Source organism: Phocoena sinus, chromosome 2 (assembly GCF_008692025.1).
Source record: "Phocoena sinus isolate mPhoSin1 chromosome 2, mPhoSin1.pri, whole genome shotgun sequence".
Taxonomy (NCBI): domain Eukaryota; kingdom Metazoa; phylum Chordata; class Mammalia; order Artiodactyla; family Phocoenidae; genus Phocoena; species Phocoena sinus.
In genome coordinates, this window is record NC_045764.1 from 115164631 (window position 1) to 115186325 (window position 21695).

Consider the following 21695-nt stretch of genomic DNA (forward strand, 5'->3'; position numbering starts at 1 on the left):
ATACACATTAACAAACTGAATAAAAACCATATGAACATCTCAATAGATGCAGAAAAACCTTTTGACAAAATTCAACATCTATTTATGATAAAAACTCTCCAGAAAGTGGGCATAAAGGGAACATACCTCAACATAATGAAGGTCATATATGACAAGCCTGCAACTAACATCATACTCAATGGTGAAAAGCTGAAAGCATTTCCTCTAAGATGAAAGGATGTCCACTCTCATCACTTTTATTCAACATAGTATTGTAACTCCTAGTCACAGCAAAAAAAAAAAGAAAGAAAGAAAAGGAATCCAAAGTGGAAAGGAAGAAGTAAAATTGTCACTGTTTGCAGATGACATGACACTATACACAGAAAATCCTATGGATGCCACCAAAAAACTACTAGAGCTAATCAATGAATTTGGTAAAGTTGCAGGATACAAAACTAATATATATAAATCTGTTGAATTCTACATATTAACAATGAATTATTAGAAAGAAATTAAGGAAACAATTCTATCAAAAAGAAGAAAATACCTAGGAATAAACCTACCTGAGGTAAAAGACTTGTACTTAAGAAAACTATAAGACACTGATGAAAGGAACTGAAAACAACACAGATGGAAAGATATACCGTGTTCATGGATTAAAAGAATTAATATTGTTAAAAAGACCATATTACAAGGCAATCTACAGATTCAATGCAATCCCTATCAAAATACCAATGGCATTTTTCACAGAACTAAAACGAATAATCTTAAAATTTGTATGAAACCACAAAAGACTGAACAGCCAAACAACAGAGCTGGAGAAATCAGGCTCTATGACTTCAGACTGTACTACAAAGCTACAGTAATCAAAACAGTATAGTACTGGCGCAAAAAACAGACACGTAGATCAGTGGAACAGAATAGAAAGCCCAGAAATAAACCCACACACCTATGGTCAATTAATCTACAACAAAGGAGGCAAGATTATACAATGGAGAAAAGACAGCCTCTTTGATAAGTAGTGCTGGGAAAATTGGACAGATACATGTAAAAGAATGAAATTAGGACATTCTCTAACACCATATACAAAAATAAACTCCAAATGTATTAAAGACCTAAATGTAAGACAGGAAACCATACAACTTTTAGAGGAAAACATAGGTGGAACATTCTGATATAAATCATAGCAATAATTTTTTGGATCTGTCTCCTAAAACAAAGGAAATAAAAGCAAAAATAAATAAGGCTCTATTAAACTTAAAAGCTTTTGCACAGGAAATGAAACCATCAACTAAATGAAAAGACCTACTGAATGGGAGAAAATATTTGCAAATGATATGACTGATAAGGGATTAATATTCAAAATATATAAACAGCTCTCACAACTCAACAGCAAAAAACAAACATCTCAATCAAAAAATGGGGCGGAAGGGAAGGGATGAGATTTAAATTACTTGAGCATTTATTATTTTTCAGCATTTTGTAACTGATATTTTCTTCTACAATTAACATCTGGATAGATTTTAATACTTATTTGGCCCATCTGAGTCATTCCACATGCTTAAAATAAAATTATTTCTCTAATTCAACACATTAATTTCTGTTGCTCTTTTTTTTTTCAGTCCTTAAATCCACAAACAAGTCCACAACCACAGTAGAAACTTTTATTAATAAGAAAGGTATAAAACCAATCAAACTATTTCAGAAACAAAATAAAAATGTAGTAACTTACTTGAGGTGGTTGAACTTTTCTTCTTTTTCCAGAAAAGTTCTAGATTAAAAGTAAAAAAATAATAAGTAATCAATGCTTAGAAAAATCTAAACAATTTTCCTTTATAGGATAGTGAACAAAATAAGGAGAACCCTGGCAGAAATAAAGCCCACGAACTCACCTAGCACTATCTGTAACTAATATCTGCCTTTTTCTACTTTGGAAGTTACCCTCCAGAGATGGTATTAAAAGTATATAATAGTAACATCACAGCAACATGCTTGTCCCTGACTACACACACTTTCCTATTAATTCCCAGCTTCTAATGAGGCTGAGTGATTGTGGAAAGAGGTGCTCTGTGGATTTCCTACTTAGTTTCCTTTCTTTAACATTTCTATCCCAGGATATTGAACAAGTGAAGCAGCAAGAGACAGAGGGAAACAGAATTTAGAATACCAGGCAAAGGGGTGAAAACACACACATACACACACACCCTTGATTGACTATAAGGGACACTGTGGTTGTCTAAGTGAGCAGCTGTCTGCTGTTCCTCTATGTGACTCAGAGGAATACTGATTCCACCCCACTGGTCTTGTCAGTGACCAAAATGGGCATGGGCCCAATTCTGGCCAATAATTAAGGAGAGTCAGCTGGGGATTAGGGGGAGAACTTCTGGAAGGAAGAAACTTCCTCACTTCTAAGAGAAAGCCCTCAAAGGAGGCAGTTCTTCTGGACACTGCTGTTATCTGGTTAGGACACCAGAAAGCACTGTAGCTATCTTGCCATCTGCCTGAGGAAAGAGCCAACACCAAGCAGAGCTGAGAGGGGAAAGAGCTCAGTTCTTTGACAATCATGATTTAGCCCAGTAAATCAATTTACCCTGAAGACTGCATTCTGCTGAACTTCACATTTTATAAGATTATTTCCATACTGTTAGAACCAGTTTGAGTATGAACTTCCATTACTTGAAGCTGATAACATTCTCACCAACACACTGCTGTGTTTTTTAAACCCTGACCTAATGAATTATTTCTAGACTTTGTTCTTAGTTTCACAGGACCACAAGCTCTTGAATGGCAAATTAGTATATTAGTACATCTGACAAAGAAACTGTCAACATAGGTGGCAAAATTTTCTCTTGAACGTTTGTGACCACTGAGATTTACAAGAGAAAGTAAAAATCCTGATTTTCCTTTGTGTCAAAAGCTATTTTCAAAGAATACTGAGGTATGCCTCTTATCAGTAGTTTATAATAAGTGGGAAATCAGTTAAGTGTTGGAATTATTAAATATGGGGAAGAAAGTGCCTATATAAACATGCTCCTTCCTGTGCCAAACTGAGCTGGATACCTGTGGTGGGGCCTATGGGCAGGTAAGGGCTTAATGTTTAATTTGGTCACTACTCAGTCGCCTACCTTCCCACAAGGTGGTTTTTTACACCCTGATGAAAATATACTTCCCCTTGTTTTCCTAACAGCTTAATCTGTAAAATATGGACAGTTTCCATGTCATTGAGCAATCAGATTATTAATGTATCATGAAACCAAAGTGAGAAGTATCAGAACAAGGACATCAGTGGTTCAATGACTTAAAAACAGTACAATGTGGCCTTTGGGGGCTTATTTTAGGTCTGATCAGAATATTTCAACAGGCTGAACACTTAGAAACATATCTGTTGTGGATACACTGGACCAGCTTTAACATTTATTCTGTTTGGGTACAAGGAAATCTCAATGTAAAAGGCAGAAATTTTAACAAGTCTTGGTACCTGAGAGAAAATATTTGAGAGCACAACACACTAAACAGCTGGACAGAGATAATTAAAAATTGTCTCTACTCTCCCACTATTTTAAGTTAGCAGGTAATTTATAGCTACATTTATAATGCCTGTGTCCCAAAGAGAAGGTGATTAAACACATACATGAGGTTCAGAAAACCCATGCTCTAAGAAAACTCAGTGGTAAGGAGGCCTTTTTCATGACCAACCCCCTTCCTTACTTCTAATCAGTTTTAAAGGGTAACCAATTGCGAAGGGTTACAGATGGAGTGCCTTAAATGTTTCTTCCCTTCTAGTCCCACTGACCTGATTCAGACCTTCATTTCTCCCTGGTATGGACAATGACATGTTTCCTAAACTACTTTCTTTGACTCTGAACTCTCTCCAACTCACAACTTCACAATGTCACCAGACAGAAACCCATTCTAGGTTTCTTTCGCAAAGACTTAACTGTGCCCCAATGACACTGGAATTACAAACAGGTTAATGTGACCTTCAAGGCCCTCCAAAATGTGTTTGCAATTTAATTTTCCAGCCAGACCCACTTGTTCACCTCATGCTACAGGCCCACCATGACCTTCACGTGTAAACGGCCTGCATGCATGAAGTTGACGTGGCCTTCAGGGCTCCTTCTTCCCACGCTCCCCTTTAGAACCGGGACTTAACCATTACAGACTAGAGTTAAGATTCCACCTAGTCAGTGCTTTCGAACAAAGTTAACATACCTTAAAAGTCCAATAATTAACTATCAGCCAGGTCCTATCCATTCATTCGCACATTTATTCCATGCCTACTACACTCTGTGTTCAAAGACGAACAAGACACAGTTCCTGCCCTTCAGAGGCTGAAAACATAGTGTGAAAAATAGATGTGTAAACATATAAGTCATAAGTGCTATAAAATGAACAAAGTGCTATGGAAATGTACCTGTGAAGAACATTACACTTACTGTTTTCAAGGGTCATAATTTAAAATCAGTAAGTAATTCTCTGGAAATACTCATAAAATTGTATCTTTTAAATGGTCTGTTAAGCAATGCCCTTAAAATTTTTAAAACATTACCACATTCAAATTTTTCCATGTTGAATGTGATGGGTAAAGATCTTAAAACGTGCAACAAATACTAACTTTGTTGTAATTCGTGCTTTATATACATTAACTTTTTTTTGAATTTTATGTCTGTTTCATAAATGAAAAGAATTTTACATAATCTAGGTTTTTTTTAGGAACCAAATACAATTTATATCTTTTCTCTGTTAATGTTTCTCTTTTCATATGCTGTGCTTCAAGGTTACCCAAGATAATCTCTATCCAACTGTGTTTAGAATTCATCTACATGTGAACCTGGATTAGACACATTTCAGTTAAAAACTTTTCATAAATTCAATTTCTAACAAAAGTTCAATCCTTAGGAAATTTAATAGGCTCAATCTTCCCTTGCTTTCTAACTTTAGAAGCTACATATCTAGTCTTTTCCGTAGACTTCTGAGGAATAGATACGTAAAACTATGCAATTGCCATGCGTGTACTCCCAGCAAGAGGAAGGTAAGAGCGGTGAATAATGTGCTATGTCGTCTGCAGGGTGTGTGTTCATCTCCTCTCACGTGCAAGGACAATCCTAGAGCTGGCTCCATTCTGAGCGAGAAGCGCAGCTCCTAGAGATGGCACATTCATCTGTTATGGAAGGGTGGGTATGAAATCTTTGCCTTTGGGTCTGTACCATACATATTCATAGGCCTTAAGGACAGAGTCAACCTGAATGTTTAAACCATTGTCAGTGTTTTGTGCTTGTTGCTCAGTATTAATTTGTGTATGTCATTTCCGATACTAATCCAGAAGTGATCCTTCTAATCAAATATAGGTTAATATATTTGGAACTATTCTTTTAAAGCACTAGTTTTGTTACAGATATGACAACCCAACACATCCATGCCAATCCTGTTTACATTTATCACACTTCCTGCCCCTGAAGTTAGTTTCAGACCTTAGGCCTCTGAAAGTCTCAGTGTTCTTACCAATTCTATGTTCTCACCTCTACACTGTCTCTCCCAACTATCTCAAGTGTAAGTCCTACATTTTGAAAAGCTTACCCGATATTTCTATCTGCATAGCCTGCTATGACTCTAAGTTCACATTTCACCCAAAAATCTCTCTCTCCAGATTTTATTTCTACCAATGATGGTATCATTTTTCCAACCAGAAACTGGACTCATTCTTGCTCCATGTCTCTTTCCATATTCAATCAATTATCAATATTTGCCAACCTTTCTTTACTACTGTCTATGGCACTAATCCTTTCTATTCTCACTCTCATGTCCTTGTTTCAGGATCTCAGTTCACATCTAAACTAGTATAATACTGTCTCCTTATTTTCAGTCTCTCCCTTTTCATATATTTCCCAGAACAGTAATAGATAAATCTTCTAGATATCACTTGCACAAGTCCCTTCCCTGCTCAAATGATTTCAATAGCATTTAAACTTTAAACTTCTGGGGACAGCATTTAAGGTCCTCTACAATCTACTTCTACCTCCTTAATCAAACATTCTAAACATTCTATCCTGTGTAAAATGGATCCCCCCAAATAAGATTATGATTTAAAGGGCTTGTTCTTTTGTTAACTAAATTTAGTAATAGGTGTATGTTAAGCTTTTAAAATCAGAATCAGAGAGAAAAGATAAATGATGGGGCAAGATCTCACTTGAGGCATCTACTACTACGATACTCTCTTATAAGATCAGTCCTACTGTTAACAAGAATTATATTAACAAGGTATGAAATTGAACGAGAAAAAATAATCTGCCTAGGGATTTCTTAATGAAGGCAGCTTGAATGGGAAAAACTTATGGTATATTGTTGTAGGAAAAGGCATACAATCTCTATGAAGTTTTCTAGGAAGATACTATGAATAATTCTAAAAGTGGAAAGACCTTTTTAATTATGTAAAACAACCAACAAGTCTTCTAAAATTAAAGATATATTGTAATTGTATGACTTATCCATGTTTATACAGCTACTTCATAGATGGTTTCTGAAATTAAATAAATGCTAATATTTACTGAGGTTTTACCATGTGCTAGACAGCAGGCTAGGTGCTTGACTGGTATTATTTCATTTAATCCTTGCTTCAGCCCTCAGTACTTTAATAGACATCATTTTATATTTGAGGGAAGTGAATCACTAAACGTCTCTAAATTATTGAGCTTTAAGATTCACTACTCACTTTGGTTATTCAACTTGCCTTCTTCATCTGGAAATATTCCTACCTTTGTACCTTACTCTAATACCAATTTGAAACTGGAAAGATTGCTGTTATTCCTAAAATAATTCTAAGCGCACTTTCACCAATGACTTATAATGATCCATGCTAACTGAGCTATCTTACATAATATTTCAGAAACAGGAGTTTCAGTAAATTTTATTAAAAATTTAGTAAATTTAAAAATTTTGTTCACTTTAACTTTAGTTCCTTCTAATATGGCACTGCTTTAGAACAAACAAACAAACACTAAGCCTCAGAAAAGGCAGTTGTTATGTACAATCACCCCAGAAGACTGAGGAAATTAACACAAGGAGCTCAGAATGGCTTGTCTGAAACATGCTGATATGACAAAGAAGATGCTTATCAGCACAAATTGTTTTCTACTGTCCTTGGTAAAAGGGATAAGAATGAATGAATAAATAAATGCTAGAATTGAGAAATTAAACAAATATAGACTAGTCTTTCAGAAAGTCTAGTGGTTAGGGTAAAGAAAAAGGTAGGGTGGCAGATTGAGGTGTGTGTTTGTTTCGTATGGGGGAGAAATGTAAACGTGTATGAGCTGAGGGAAGGAGTCTGTGGAGAGTGAGAGATTAGAGAGACAGAAGGGACAACAGAGAACAAGGTTCCAGAGGGAGTCTTTGTATTACAAGATAGCAAGTTCAGAGTGACAGGGCTCACCACTATTCAGGCTGATTTATTATGCCACAAAAATGGCTTAAGTTTGAGAATTTGGGTAATGTACCATGAAAGTAACCCTTTAAAAAAAATTGAGTCTATAATACAATATTCAAAATCACAATCTTTAAAGAACGAGGTAACTCTTTACTCAGAACTACGTTCATTCATCACTGAACTATTAAAACAGTGTTTTGCACACAGCAGATCGATGAGTGAATTATGTGATAATGAATCCTAAAATAACATTTATTTCTTGCAGACACTTATACTTACTACAGATTGAAAATATTCAGGAGAAATGCCTTCCAATTCAAGGATTCTGTCCTCAAGTTTTTTAATTCTCTGATAAATGTCTCTTGGCACCGGACCACCTAAATACATTTAAAAAAATTCTGAGATACTATGGATAATTCTTTCTTCTTACAATTTTTATTCTTAAAATACCATTCAAAGACACTTATGCAAAAGAATGGGAATTATTTAAACTTAAGAAAATAAGTTAACAAGAGGAAGACAGAATGAAATCTTTAGCAAACATTTTCATAATATACTCTATGGGATATATTATTATACTACACTTCTCCCCAAGCCCCATTTATGCTTCCTATGTTGCTAGGCATTTTGTTTTATGTTAAATTCATTTTACAAGACATTGAATAGTTCCTGTATAGAACAACTTGTATCTCTGACAGACTCTGACAGTTGTTTAGGAGGAGGAAAATGCATAGTGACAACTGACAATTCAATTCAGTGGTTGTAATATGTCGTATCATTTTCTTCAATTTATACTTCTCCTTACATGCCATATTTTCTCCTTTAACCCAGAAGACCATTTAAAAGGAGCTTTACCATAATTTTTTTTTTAACATCTTTATTGGAGTATAACTGCCTTAAAATGTTGTTAGTTTCTGCTGTATAACAAAATGAATCAGCTATACGTATACATATATCCCCATATCTCCTCCCTCTTGCGTCTCCCTCCCAACCCTCCCTATCCCACCCCTCCAGGTGGACACAAAGTACCGAGCTGATCTCCCTGTGCTCCGTGGCTGCTTCCCACTAGCTATCTATTTCACATTCAGTAGTGTATATAAGTCCATGCCACTCTCTCACTTCATCCCAGCTTACCCTTCCCCCTCCCCGTGTCCTCAAGTCCATTCTCTATGTCTGCGTCTTTATTCCTGTCCTGCCCCTAGGTTCATCAGAACCAGTTTTTTTTTTTAGATTCCGTATACATGTGTTAGCATACGGTATTTGTATTTCTCTTTCTGACTTACTTCACTCTGTACGACAGACTCTAGGTCCATCTACCTCACTACAAATAACTCAATTTCATTTCTTTTTATGGCTAATATTCCATTGTATATATGTGCCACATTTTCTTTATCCATTCATCTGTCGATGAACACTTAGGTTGCTTCCATGTCCTGGCTATTGTAAATAGTGCTGCCATGAACATTGTGGTACATGTCTCTTTTTGAATTATGGTTTTCTCAGGGTTTATGCCCAGTAGTGGGATTGCTGGGTCATATGGTAGAAAGGATGCTCAACATCACTAATCTTTAGAGAAATGCAAATCAAAACTGCAATTAGGTATCACCTCACACCAGTCAGAATGGCCATCATCAAAAAATCTACAAACAATAAATGCTGGAGAGGGTGTGGAGAAAAGGGAACCCTCTTGCACTGTTGGTGGGAATGTAAATTGATACAGCCACTATGGAGAACAGTACGCAGGTTCCTTTAAGATACCATAATTCTTAACTAACAAACTTTCTAGGCAGGGGTATGGTAAAATTAAGGTTACTCAAATTTCAAGATTATGATTATATCCCAAATCCTTCCATTTCTTGCACACATAAAGTCTGCTCGCAACACAGCTGCCAGCAACCCTTTTAAAATGCAATTCAGATAGTGTTAGTTCTCTGCTCAAAACCTTCCAACACCTTCACATTTCACTCAGATTAAAAACCAAAGCCTTTACAATAGTCTACAAGATCCTATACAATTTGGACATTCTCCCCACATTCATACCATTTCAGCCATTTTTCTGTTATTCAACTAGGCCAAGTACTCTTACAACTTTAGCACTTGTGATTCTCTCTACCTCTATATTCACAAGGCTTGCACTTGCCAACTTCAGGTCTTGGCTCAAAAGTTACCATATCGGTAAGGCCTTCTCTGACCACACTTTAAAAAATACCAGTACTACCACTTCCCCCTACCTAGCACTCCCTCCCTATCTTTTTTCCCTTATTTTTCTCCAAACCATTACTACCCCCCTGACATTCTGTGTATTTTGCTTATTCACTGCCTGTTTCTCCAATCTAATGTAAGCTCTTAGAGGGCAGAATTTTATGTTTTGTTCATTGGGTATGGCTGTGCAGGTTGTACACTAAACAAACCTAGGAAGCATCAGTGCATAGACTGAACAGGTGCTCAATATTTACTGAATGAACAAATACATGATTAAACAATCGTTATGCAATTAAAGAATATGGATAAATATTCATATCAAAAGTATCAACTTGTTAAATATAAAAACTCTAGAAATATGGGGGGATTTTTTTGAGAATTTTTAAAGTTTAGGATCTTGGTTGTTCTTGCTTTCGAATAAAGTAAAATGAATAACTTACTCACCTGACTTTGCTCTTGCTGCTCCCTTTACCTAGAACATCCTCTGCCTCACCTCCCTACCTTTCAAGAACCATTTCAAGCTTCACTGGGTCAACAAAGCACTGCCTGAATCTCTTCACATGGAGGCTCCTTGTGCCCCACCACACCCTTCCCTCACAGCCCCTTTAACATCCCCCTTTGCTATTAATCTTTCTCCCAAACAGATTATAAAGTCCTTGACGCCAGAAACTGTGACTACATCTCAGTGTCCCTCCTGTCTAAAACAGTGCTTGGTGTATAGTAGGCATTCAACAGATACTTTTCAAAATTAACTACTTGACACTATTAGATTTAATAAACCAGTCAATCCTGTTATAGTTTGTATTGTAAATGCATCTAGTTCTGAGAAAGGGAGTTAATTTTAATGCTAATCTCTTACTATCCTCAAAGATTTACTCATTCTCTTATCATCTTCTCCCTTCATCCACAAATACACCAGATAGACTGGACTCAGAAATTCCCTGAACCGTATTTTATGCCTCTGTGCTTTTTTTTTTTTTTTTTTTTTTTTTTTTGTGGTACGCGGGCCTCTCACTGTTGTGGCCTCTCCTGCCGCGGAGCACAGGCTCCGGGCGCGCAGGCTCAGCGGCCATGGCTCACGGGCCCAGCCGCTCCGCGGCATGTGGGATCTTCCCGGACCGGGGCACGAACCCGTGTCCCCTGCATCGGCAGGCGGACTCTCAACCACTGCGCCACCAGGGAAGCCCGCCTCTGTGCTTTTTGCAGATATTTAGAAGATAGAATCAACAGGACCTGGTGACTAAATCGGGAGGGAGACTGAGGCTTTGCAGCCAGTTAAGATCTAAGTTTGATTTCTAGTTGCCACTTACTACCTTGGGCATGCTGCTCTGAAAACTTCAGTTCCTTTATCTGACAATGATTACAGCACCAACATCTCACAAGGGTGCTGTTAAATAGTGAGTTGATATATGTATAATACTTTCAGAGTGACTGGCACTTAGGATTTAGTCAGTCACTTAATAAATAAATGTTAGTCCCCAATGGCACTTATTTATTTATATGCTTATCCTCACTGGAAGATCTTAAAGAGCCAGGGTAACACTTATTAATACTTTTTACCAGCACAGTGGGGGATACGAGTGAGAGATGGTCATGGTTATGAAATTAATGGCAGGAAAAAAACTACATTAGTTTTCAGCTATGACTTTAATCAACTGAGAGAGTCAGGATATTGTTGAGAAGTGTAAGAGGAGGAAGAAGGGCGTAAACACATGAACTGTAAATTCCTTGAAAGCAGGGACTATGCTTTCTTCATTTTTGTACCAATCAGAACAATGTTTTTCGTACATGACAGCTGCTCAATGAAAACCTGGTGACTAAATGAATCGGAATTTCTTTAACCACTTGCAAAGATACATTACAGGACACTGCCCAGCACTCTGCTTACCTGTCTGCAATCGCAAGTGAGCCTCAATGTTTTGTAGTCGTTCTTCTACAGCCTGATTACCACAATCGCGGAGCATGCTGTTAGGTTTATGACCTGACCCTTGAATTCCTTCAGGTCTAGTCTGTGGTCCATATGTATTCACAACTCTAGAAACTAAATTAAGAAACTTTTGAGCCTATTAAATTTACATTTCAAAAATCAGAAAGTCTCTCTCCTTAACAGTATTTGATGTTCTTTTCATAACCACAAACCCAAGTACAAAGAAAGGCAAGAGTTTTTGATTTGTTTTAAAATAAATAAAATTTAGATAGGAAAGTGATTTCTATTCCATTTTGCTTATAATCTAGAATAAGTTTCTGACAGTGATGAAGATATTATATAATGGATACTTACCTTTTACATGACTTTTAAACCCAGGGTAAGGAGTAAAAACGGCATCAGTTCTCGCACAACTATTTTCTAAGGAGAATTCAGATGAGTATAAGTTTAAATATATTCTTAACTTCAAATGTATGATATTTTGATAACCCTTCAGTAATGCATATAACATATTACTCATAATCAGAGAATATCATTTTAAATAACAGTAATTAAATTACTATCATGCACAGGATAAAATTTAGTGATCTTTACTCTCTAAAACTTATATCTAATGTTACCTATTTCCAGATTTATATATAGAAAAGTCCTCAACATTTGGTGGCATAATTTAATTTTTTTTTTTTTTTTTTTTTTTTTTTTTTTAATGCGTTACGCGGGCCTCTCACTGTTGTGGCCTCTCCCGTTGCGGAGGACAGGCTCCGGACGCGCAGGCTCAGCGGCCATGGCCCACGGGCCCAGCCGCTCCGCGGCATGCGGGATCCTCCCAGACCGGGGCACGAACCCGTGTCCCCTTCATCGGCAGGCGGACTCCCAACCACTGCGCCACCAGGGAAGCCCCCATAATTTAATTTTTAATGAATACCAATATCCCTAAAAACCATCTGGGCCTTTGGAGAAAATAATTTATATATTATAGAGAGTTAAAATTTCTAAGCTAAAGAGACATAGAAATAAACAAAACTCAGTATTTTTACTAAAATATCTTTTTAAAAAATACAGCATTTTTGATATTACTGATCATATTAGTGAACATGTAATATAAAGTATTATGCCTTTAACACATTTTTTATTTCAGAACGCCACACAAAAAAAGACCTTGAAACCTACAACACATACTTTTATACTTTTCCTAGATTTCCAGTGCTCATCTAAAAAAAATCCCTAATCACAAAAGCTATCTATCTCTTTCCAGACTGCCCCTTTCAAAAAAAGCAATTTTAAAAATGATACCATGTGAAATTTCGTTCCAAATTTCTTCTAAGCTGAAAAGTATAGTTTCTTTCAAGTTATATATCAACAAATAAATCATAAACCAAGGGAGAAAGTTGGAATGATATTAACATAATATATAAGCAATTCAAATATTATAAAATAATCTTTAAAATGACATTAAGTAAAACCATGCATTGCAGTAAATTTCCTAAGACTCCCCTTAATTATTTTGTAATAAAAATGGATGGTAAAAGATAATGAAGGAAAATTCTTTTTTTCCCTAGGGAATTTGATTTTTTAAAAAACCCATTGCTTATATTTTGGTCAATTGAGAGGTATTAAAAGGAACACACTAACACGTTACAATACATCTGAATTTTTTCAGTCTAAGTTTCCTTAAGATAGTTCTGCTGACACATCAAACTGTGAATAAAATTCCAAACCCACTTATCTTTTATATATAGATACTAGAGTCATTTTCTTTTTCTTTTCTTTTTGAAACACCTGAAAATATGTTTAAATGGCCATCACCTCTCCATTCTCTTTCTACCATTTCATGGGGCTAAGGGTTAAAAAAAGAAGCTATCATCCATTCCAGAACTATATTCCAAATATATAGATTAACTGACCCATTAGAGAAAAATTCAGCATGGTGTGAAGATAGTGAATGTATAAGTGCTAGTCACTCTCCACAGCAATTCTTCCCAACACTGTTTGGAGCCAGCAAGGGATTGAATGGGCTAAGGAATCCTGCTGAGCATTTCAATTCTTGTCAATTTCTATCCCCTGGTGGTTTATAATAATAGAGTTAGCAAGGAGAACAGAGGAATAACATTAGTGATACATGTGCTTGCTCCTTCAACAAACGCTTTCTCATGGGTAGCTTGCAGTTGGATTGTAGTACCTGAGATTTTGCCACTGCTGAACCTGTTCTGAAAAGCTAACAGTAAAATATACCAAATCTAGAGATACGTATGTATAATGTTAATAGTAGAAAAGGCTGCATTTAGGACCCACCTTGAGCCTGTATTATTTCATTATTAAGAGAATCAGTGTTACCAGTGTGATACGAGTCAATTCTAGGTTCATCTGAAAATTGTGTTCATAATAATCAGCCACAAGATATTAGAGGCAACAAGAAAAATGTTCATTCCAATTAGGAACTCTTCTCCATAATTTTTTCTAAGAACTACTTGTTCTGATTATTACTATGATGCCTGACTATGATCTATGCTAGTGCTTTGCAATTTTGTATTCTGCAGCATACCTGCAGATCTGTAAATATACTATAAAATCATGTGGAGAGGAAAGGAGAATCTGATGAAAAACAGCAAATGTATGCACTATGAGAGAAAGGAAAAAAGCATAAGACACCATAGTCTTGTTGACAAATTGGTTTTATCGTGACATAAAACATTTCAAACAGCTAAGGAGTAGTGAGAAAACTGCTCCCTCTTGAGGAGTATTAACTTTACTAAGTTCACTTCATGTATTAATATCATAATTTCATAAATACCTTTAGAGACTTGAAATTTATATAGCTTAGACCTTCTTACTAGTGAGACTGAGACACCCTACCACCCACACTTTATCTTCATTTCCTGAAGGAACTTTAAAACAATCTTTACACCTGTGGTAAACATTTGCCTTTTTACGTTAGCATTTATTTGATTTTTGGATAACCAAGATGAAAACCATTTTGTATTATTAAACAGAAGGAAATACTGCTGTCTTAGTTTCCAGATAAACCTGTGAAATAATTAAAAACTGTGTTCTTAATGTTATTCATTTTAAAAAACAAATGAAAGATCATTAAAATCCTACAAAAATTAACTTCTTCTAGGTAGTTACCTTGATTACAATCAATAACATTGCAAAATTCCCTGACGTTGTTTTCATTGATTTCAGCTTGCTTTCTTTCAATAAATGCAGATATTCGTCTGTCAATCTACAAACAATAAGCATGTGTGTCTTAATTCAAACACAGTAAGATTAAAAAAAATACTCCACCCACCCCCCCAAAACCCAACTTCTTACTTCTGCTTTTCCAGCCTTTATTTGAACTACTTCTGGATCAAAATGGATCTGTGTCTTTTTCACATCTCCCAAATCACAATCTTTGTGCTTTTCTTCCTCCTGTAGGTCTCCAATGGGAAATTTGGCATTTACTTCATTCTTGTTCCCTGTTTCTGTTTTTCCTATTTCTTCAACAACAGTTGTATTCTCCTCTTTAATCAGAGGCTGAAGTTTTGCTAAAAAAGGCTGAGAACACAATTCCATCTGCTGAGGTTCAAACTGATCAAAATTAATCACATATTTACCATATTTATATAAATTTCTGCTAAGTAAAGGCAATATTCAATATCAATTAACTAAATTTAAAAGGTTGGCACATCATACATAGATCGGAGCACATGTAGGTGTTTGTGCTGTCCTCTGCTATTGTGACCAATATCATTTGCTATAAATCTGTTAAAAAAAAAAAAAAAAAAAAGGAAAGAAAAGAAGAAAGAGAAAACCTGAGGAAATTTAAAATTTTCTTTGAGGGAATCATTCTGTCACTCATCTTTTATTTTGTGCCAAATCAAAGCCTCAGCCTCTGGCACCAATGCCACTTAATTAACATGTCATTCAAATGCCTCCTCAGAATACTAAGGCTTAGTATTTTTCCTCCTTAACACGAGAGCCAGTGCTCTCACTCAGCAAAGCCCTGTATTATCACTATATCACTGGAGATTCTCCACTTGAAACTGCAGTTGGCCGAAGTAAATGAGAGAGCATAGACGTGAAATATATAGGTGTTATGCTGAGTGAACACTCAAGCTTCTCCTGACATGGCAAGATATCTTCTTGGGTCATGAAATTAAATTTTTAAAAAGAAAACGAACAAGAGCCATAGCTGAAAAGAGGTAGATGCCTATCACCATACTAGAGGGGGAAAAAACCCTGTTGTGTAATGTAAATTATACTACCCATTCCCCCCCCCCCCAGACCCATCCACAATTAGGCCTCAATTGAGTCCTATAGCTCATTGCTTCTGCCCTTTAAAACTAGGGTTAACTATTACTTTTAACATGAAACAGAGTTAAAATTTCCCATAAAGTCACTGAATAGAGGACTGAAAATTAAATGTCTACTCCATTAATCAAAACATACCAACACTCGTCAGTGTTCCAATTATTTTTTCATACCGACAATTTTGCTTCCATTATTTGCTATACCAAATACTCTTCTGAATCCTTGTAACATCTTAATAGAAGTAAACTTTTCGACACTTCATATTTTATACTTTGATTAGAGATAACCTGCAAACTTGCATCAATTGTAACTGCAAAGATGTTCAATTGGAAACTAGCAAGGTCATAATACTGTTATTGAACTGAAATACTAAAAAATATAACAATACTATTATAAATTAACAATTCAGTGTTGACTTAATATAAAGGATGAATTATTTCAAACTCAAGAAAAAGACGATAAAATAGTGACTGGCTACTTACTAATATGAGACATTAATGTCACAGAAATTACTTTCTTTTTAAAAACTATGCTGAAACTGTTTAATTGCAATAGACACTCCAGGATGTGTCAAGCTGGGATAATGCCACTTCTTGAACCACTGAAAGCACTCCATGAGCCTCCAAACTCACCCAAGGCATGGAATCATTATCATAGCATGACACACACCTGCCGTGTCTTATTGCTTAATTATAACCTACCATAGATGCAACTGTATTGAATTTTCAGTGCAAGTCTAGAATTGAATAGAACTGCATTTTCAATCTTCACATCCACATCAGCCTATTGGGCTATATTCCTGTAATTGTCCTGATCACTATGTAAATTAACAGATTTGGATCCAATCTGGCCGAAGTAACCTTTTATTAATACCACTATTAATACAGTGTTAAGATAGAACTAACAAATACTACAGCTTACAATTTAACTACAATTAATTTCTAGTCTCAATATCGAGTTAACATTTTTAACACGAAATTTACCTGTAAATATAAAACGTGTTGTTCAAGTGCACTAAAGAGCAAAGCAGGCTGGAATGCCGAGAGGCTCTGGAGCTTGTTCCAATCGATTGTAATTTTCACCACATCATCTCTGATGTTAAGCTTCAAAGGGGCAAACCAGCAACATCACAAAAAATTACAAGATTAAGCTGTACACATGGGATTGTCCAAAAATAAGATTTCTATAGAATAACACACCATTTAGCTCAAAGTTTTCAAGTTTTCAATCAGACATAAAAATGCTCTACACCTAGTTACCACTTTAAAAAGCCAAAAAATGTGAAATTTTCATAAAAAAATAGAATGACACCACACTCTAATTCTGTTCTTGGGTCTGTGTAATGGGACCATCTTTTACGATAATTCATTATCTAAAAAACTTTGGATAGGGGTCAAAATAGTCTTGTCCTACTCAGAATCCTACTGCTTCTAGCTCAGAGAATTAAACAGAGGGGGCAGGTACCTTTATAAAAGTTCTGATATACACATTTCTTTCTGTTAAATATGCACATAAATACATAACTGAAACATATCATTCCTCTGATGTCTTCTGAATCACATTTTTATTGTTTTCAATTTTAACCAATTTTAAAATCAATTCATACATTTATATTCATACATATTATAAAGTCTAGTGATACACAGCAATGTGTTTATCTACTTCAAATAAAAATTAAACTATTACTTAGCTGCGGAAACCTGAAATTGAAAAACAAATACTTTTCCACAATAGTGAAATAAATGGCCAGAGACTGGATGGAAAGGCCACACTTACTGCTAAACAGTATCTTCTAGTAAAGTATGAGGGCTCATTGTATGAAAATTTCTTATAAATTGGCTATCCATGACCTATTACAATAATAGTATATACGGAAACTACCAAGAACCTGAATATAAAATTAATATCAAAATGAGTGAAGATTTTAGAGGGAAAGCCTCCATCTCTAGTCTTTCGAGTGAATAAAAGTAAATCACCGTAAACTTTTCTAGGGACACGTGTTTATAAGGATATACTACATCGCAGAATCAAGTTAACTATTATTTTTTCAAAAATCATTTATTTAAAATTAGTCATGTTTTCTACAAAATAAAGACAAGTGTTACATTAGTTCAAATACAGATCTTATAAATTGTGATTGTAATAAAACAAAAAGATAAACCAATGTACATAGAACCGAAAAGATCCAAAGTTCCCAAAAAAGGCACTATATGAATGAACGCTATATGACAGAAGTTTACCACCCTTTGACCAGAAATATTTAAAGTCCATATTAGACAAGTGTAAACAAATAAGTTTTGTGTAGGCTGCACTGGCAAAAACTGGTTTACATTATTTTAACTAAGGTTTTATATTAAGATAACCACATTAATCTTAATTTACTTTATTTAATGCCTATAAAGATTTCCTTAGACAACAACTTATGCATGGAAGTAAACTATTACTATACTGTTACAGTTCTCAAGGGATCTAGAGTCTATTATAACAAATCTATGAATACAGTTTGGGGATAATGCAGGCAAATCCTCAACCAAAGCAAAGCATCAAATTTTCTAGAGAAAAGAATAACTTATAGAAATTAAATTTAATGTTTGGATCATATTCTCATTTCAATTCAGCAGAATTATGTAAGCTCTCAAGTGCAGTTAAAGATATTTGGTCTTTTAAGAAAATCACATAATAATGTCACAAATTAACTTTAAAACTATCCCAATACATCCAACTATTATTCAACAAATTCCCTGTTAGTAATATGAATTCTATTTATTTTTACACTGTAGAACTTGTAAACCATTCACTCAAAAATGTATTAGTCTGCCATTAATATGGCCTATTTAAAATATGTATTTCAGTAAAAACTTTATTAAATTAATACGAAAATCCAAGCTAACAATAAATATTTCTTCAGCTTGGTAAAATGGACCAACCAGAGGTAAGCAATAAAGTTAAAATTACAAAATTGGAAATCTGAGATAAAAAATACTTTTTAAATATTCAACTTTATGTTTCCTATTAGGAGAGCTAATAACACGATACTATACAGAGTGAAGTAGGCATTTTACAACATACATTTTAAAAAATTCCTTAAACTTGTTTTGAAAGGAAATAGTGATTTCCACCAAGGGCAATTTTATAAGTATAGTACTTGGGCTTTAATTCTTTAAACAATACATCTCGAAATACAGAGAGTATTACCAAGTTGGCTAGCATTTAATTGATGAGATGATCTTATTTTTTGACACTTGTATAAATGGTCTTTTCACTCTGTCATGAAAACTCACCAAATATTTACTCTAAACATTTTTGACAGGTGACATAAGTAAATTTTAATCACATCTCTACTTTTACCTACAGAATATCTGAATGTTTAAAATTTTTAAATGAGTTTTTAAAATTCAGTATACAAACTATTTCAAAAAGAAATGTTTAAATTATTTCTTAATGTTATTTTTAAAAAGTATCTCATCAGTGGGGGGAAAAAACTTGCATAAACTATAGGTGAGTATAAACTTTTTTCATCTTGATATTAGGATATTAAAAAAAAAACCTTAAAGTTCCAATGTCCACGCCATAGAAAGTTCTCAAACTTTTAAACCATTTACAGGTCTTGAGTCTTGAGACTGAAATAATATGTCCCCAAGTCTTAAAAAAAAAAGTTTAAGTCCTTGACAAACAAGTGAGTTTAAAACTTTTAGCCGACTCTATTAATAATCGTTCCATTAAACCAAACTGAATGTTTAACTTAGAGTAATGCTCTTTTTAAGTTAGAACAAATATTAGGATTTTAAAAAATATTTAAATAACGTTTTAAGAGACTGATTCTCCATTCACCCAAGGCTTTTAAAAATAATTTTCACAAATCAAACGCTCTATTTTCATAAAGTAAGTTACCATTATCTTCAACATAAATGCCTAATTCCGCCTGAGATTAAAAAAATCTGTTTTTTAAAAGCAGACAAACATTTTCAAGTTGTTTCTCATTTAAAATTTGCTTTGCACTTTACATCATGAAACTAAATAGTGACTTGAGTGTAAGCAGTACCTTTACTTAAACCCGATTTTATTATGACATTTCTACAAAAGCTATTTATCAGCCAGTTAAACTAGTTAATAGCTAAATTATTAAACAACAGTTGTGATACAAGCAGTATCGACCATGGATAACTCAGCCAACTTTACGCTATGAGTAGTTTAGATTAATTCCTTTTCTCTTCCTCCCCGTTTTAAAGGGGAAGAGATGCAAGCAACGGCCAGAAGGAAAAAAGAAATAAACAAAAGCAAATGACTCATAAGAGGAAATCACCCAAAAAAGGCGGAGAGAGAGCTTTTCCAGAAATCGCAGGCCGTTCTAACCTATCAATTTCTATAATGAATGAACTGGAAGTAAAAGGAGCCTGAGCGCCAGACGCCTCCCAAACCCTCAGAGAAGCTTCTCCGCAACCATTCTCTCCAAGCCTGTTCATCTCCGAGCCGGGTTTTCACTTACACTAGCCTCACTCACTCTTGGGGGGAAGAGTTGCAAGGAAATCTAGCCTGCAACCGGCCGTGAACTAACCCGCGCGGCCATCCTCACTCAGACCGCAGACGGCTGGGCCCAGGCTCCTCCCCCGGCCTCGGCTACTCACGCCGGGTCCCACACCCGGCAGGCCTCCGCTGCCCCCTGCCTCCGCTCGAGGAAAAAAGGGGGGAGGGGCTAGACGGTTCCCAGACCCCTACTCCCACAGACCACCACTCACTTGTCCAGCCAGGGTATGCAAGGAGCGAAAGACTTCGCAGACCACCTCTTGTGAGAGACTGGGGCTGCAGCTCCGCTCTAGGTTCCTGTCACCGATGGTCGGGCGACTAAGCTCAGCGGCAGTAGCCATGACACTTTCGTAGGCCGCCCCCGCCAGCACCGAAGAGCCCTCACAACCCACCCCACCCTCCCCTGCTTTGGTCGCTGCGCGATGATGTAAAAGCACTGCGTCTCTTTTAGAGCGGGGCTTTGAGCACCCGCCCCCTCTATGTGACTGACAAGCACGTGCACCAATCAGGTGCAGCTACATGGTTCCGCAGAGGACTCTGAGCGGATGACTGCGAACCTGCGTGAGGCTAGCTACAGTATTTCAGATAATGATTGGAGTCGTCATCGAATGAGGGTTAGCTTCTTCAACCCTCATTAGTTAGTTAACATCGCTAATTTAACATAAATTAGTTATCATAACTAATTTTTCATGCGAGGAAGAGGACATAAAACAAGAAAAACTTTTATGCCTCATTTACCATCAAGGGAATGATATTTACTTTAAATCTGCAAAATACTTCTGTCAGGTTTTAAAACTCGTAAATCAGTTGCTATTCCCTGTGTACTACGGTAGAGACGCTCATCCTAAAACTGTTTCAAAGAAGGGAAACACTGTCAATATGATTCTAACAGGAATTTAACTAAGTAAGCAATCGCATGCAACACAATATTTGAAATTAGAGATCAATCCAAATTGAACTTTGACAAAGTATTACTTATCAGATAACTTTGGTAAAAGATATTTGAAAGACTTTGTAGTATTACAGAGTCTAACATTAAAAATTTTGTTGTGCAATTGAAAAGTTTAGAAAGTTTTTAGTGTTAAACTTTATTCCAAAACACTTGCAAAAAATAAATATCAGTTTACAGATGAGGGATTTAAAATTCTTAATTCCAGTAGTCTAATGCTCTTACAGTAAAAGAAGCAGAGGTGGAAACTTGCACAATGTGTATTCAGTTTTAGAGTACGCTGAATGAAAGGGGGAGGAATAAGGCATCAAGGAACTGGGATTAAGGGCAGTAGGGATAAAAGAACGCCTTTGACCTGCCTCTAGAGAGCCTGTTAATTAGGCTTTCATTTCCAAAGATCA

The 21695-nt window shown here is 35.7% G+C and overlaps 1 protein-coding gene across 5 annotated transcripts in view; it reads right to left on the minus strand.

Moving 5' to 3' along the window:
* MBIP (MAP3K12 binding inhibitory protein 1) overlaps positions 1-20762 on the minus strand; it is a 35696-nt gene extending 14934 nt beyond the window's left edge. For 2 of the 5 annotated variants that reach the window (XM_032624230.1, XM_032624229.1), the window contains exons 1-7: positions 20558-20719; positions 16805-16924; positions 14841-15065; positions 14655-14751; positions 11883-11948; positions 11490-11642; positions 1712-1750 (exon numbers count right to left, since the gene is read on the minus strand). In XM_032624230.1, coding sequence (XP_032480121.1) covers positions 1712-1750; positions 11490-11642; positions 11883-11948; positions 14655-14751; positions 14841-15065; positions 16805-16924; positions 20558-20686 — 829 coding nt within the window. In that variant the 5' untranslated portion in view covers positions 20687-20719. Of the gene's footprint in view, positions 1-1711; positions 1751-2646; positions 4311-7678; positions 7777-11489; positions 11643-11882; positions 11949-14654; positions 14752-14840; positions 15066-16804; positions 16925-20557 lie in introns of those variants that run through there. The other 3 variants (XM_032624227.1, XM_032624225.1, XM_032624228.1) reach the window with 3 other exon arrangements.
* Positions 20763-21695: the final 933 nt, after the last annotated feature.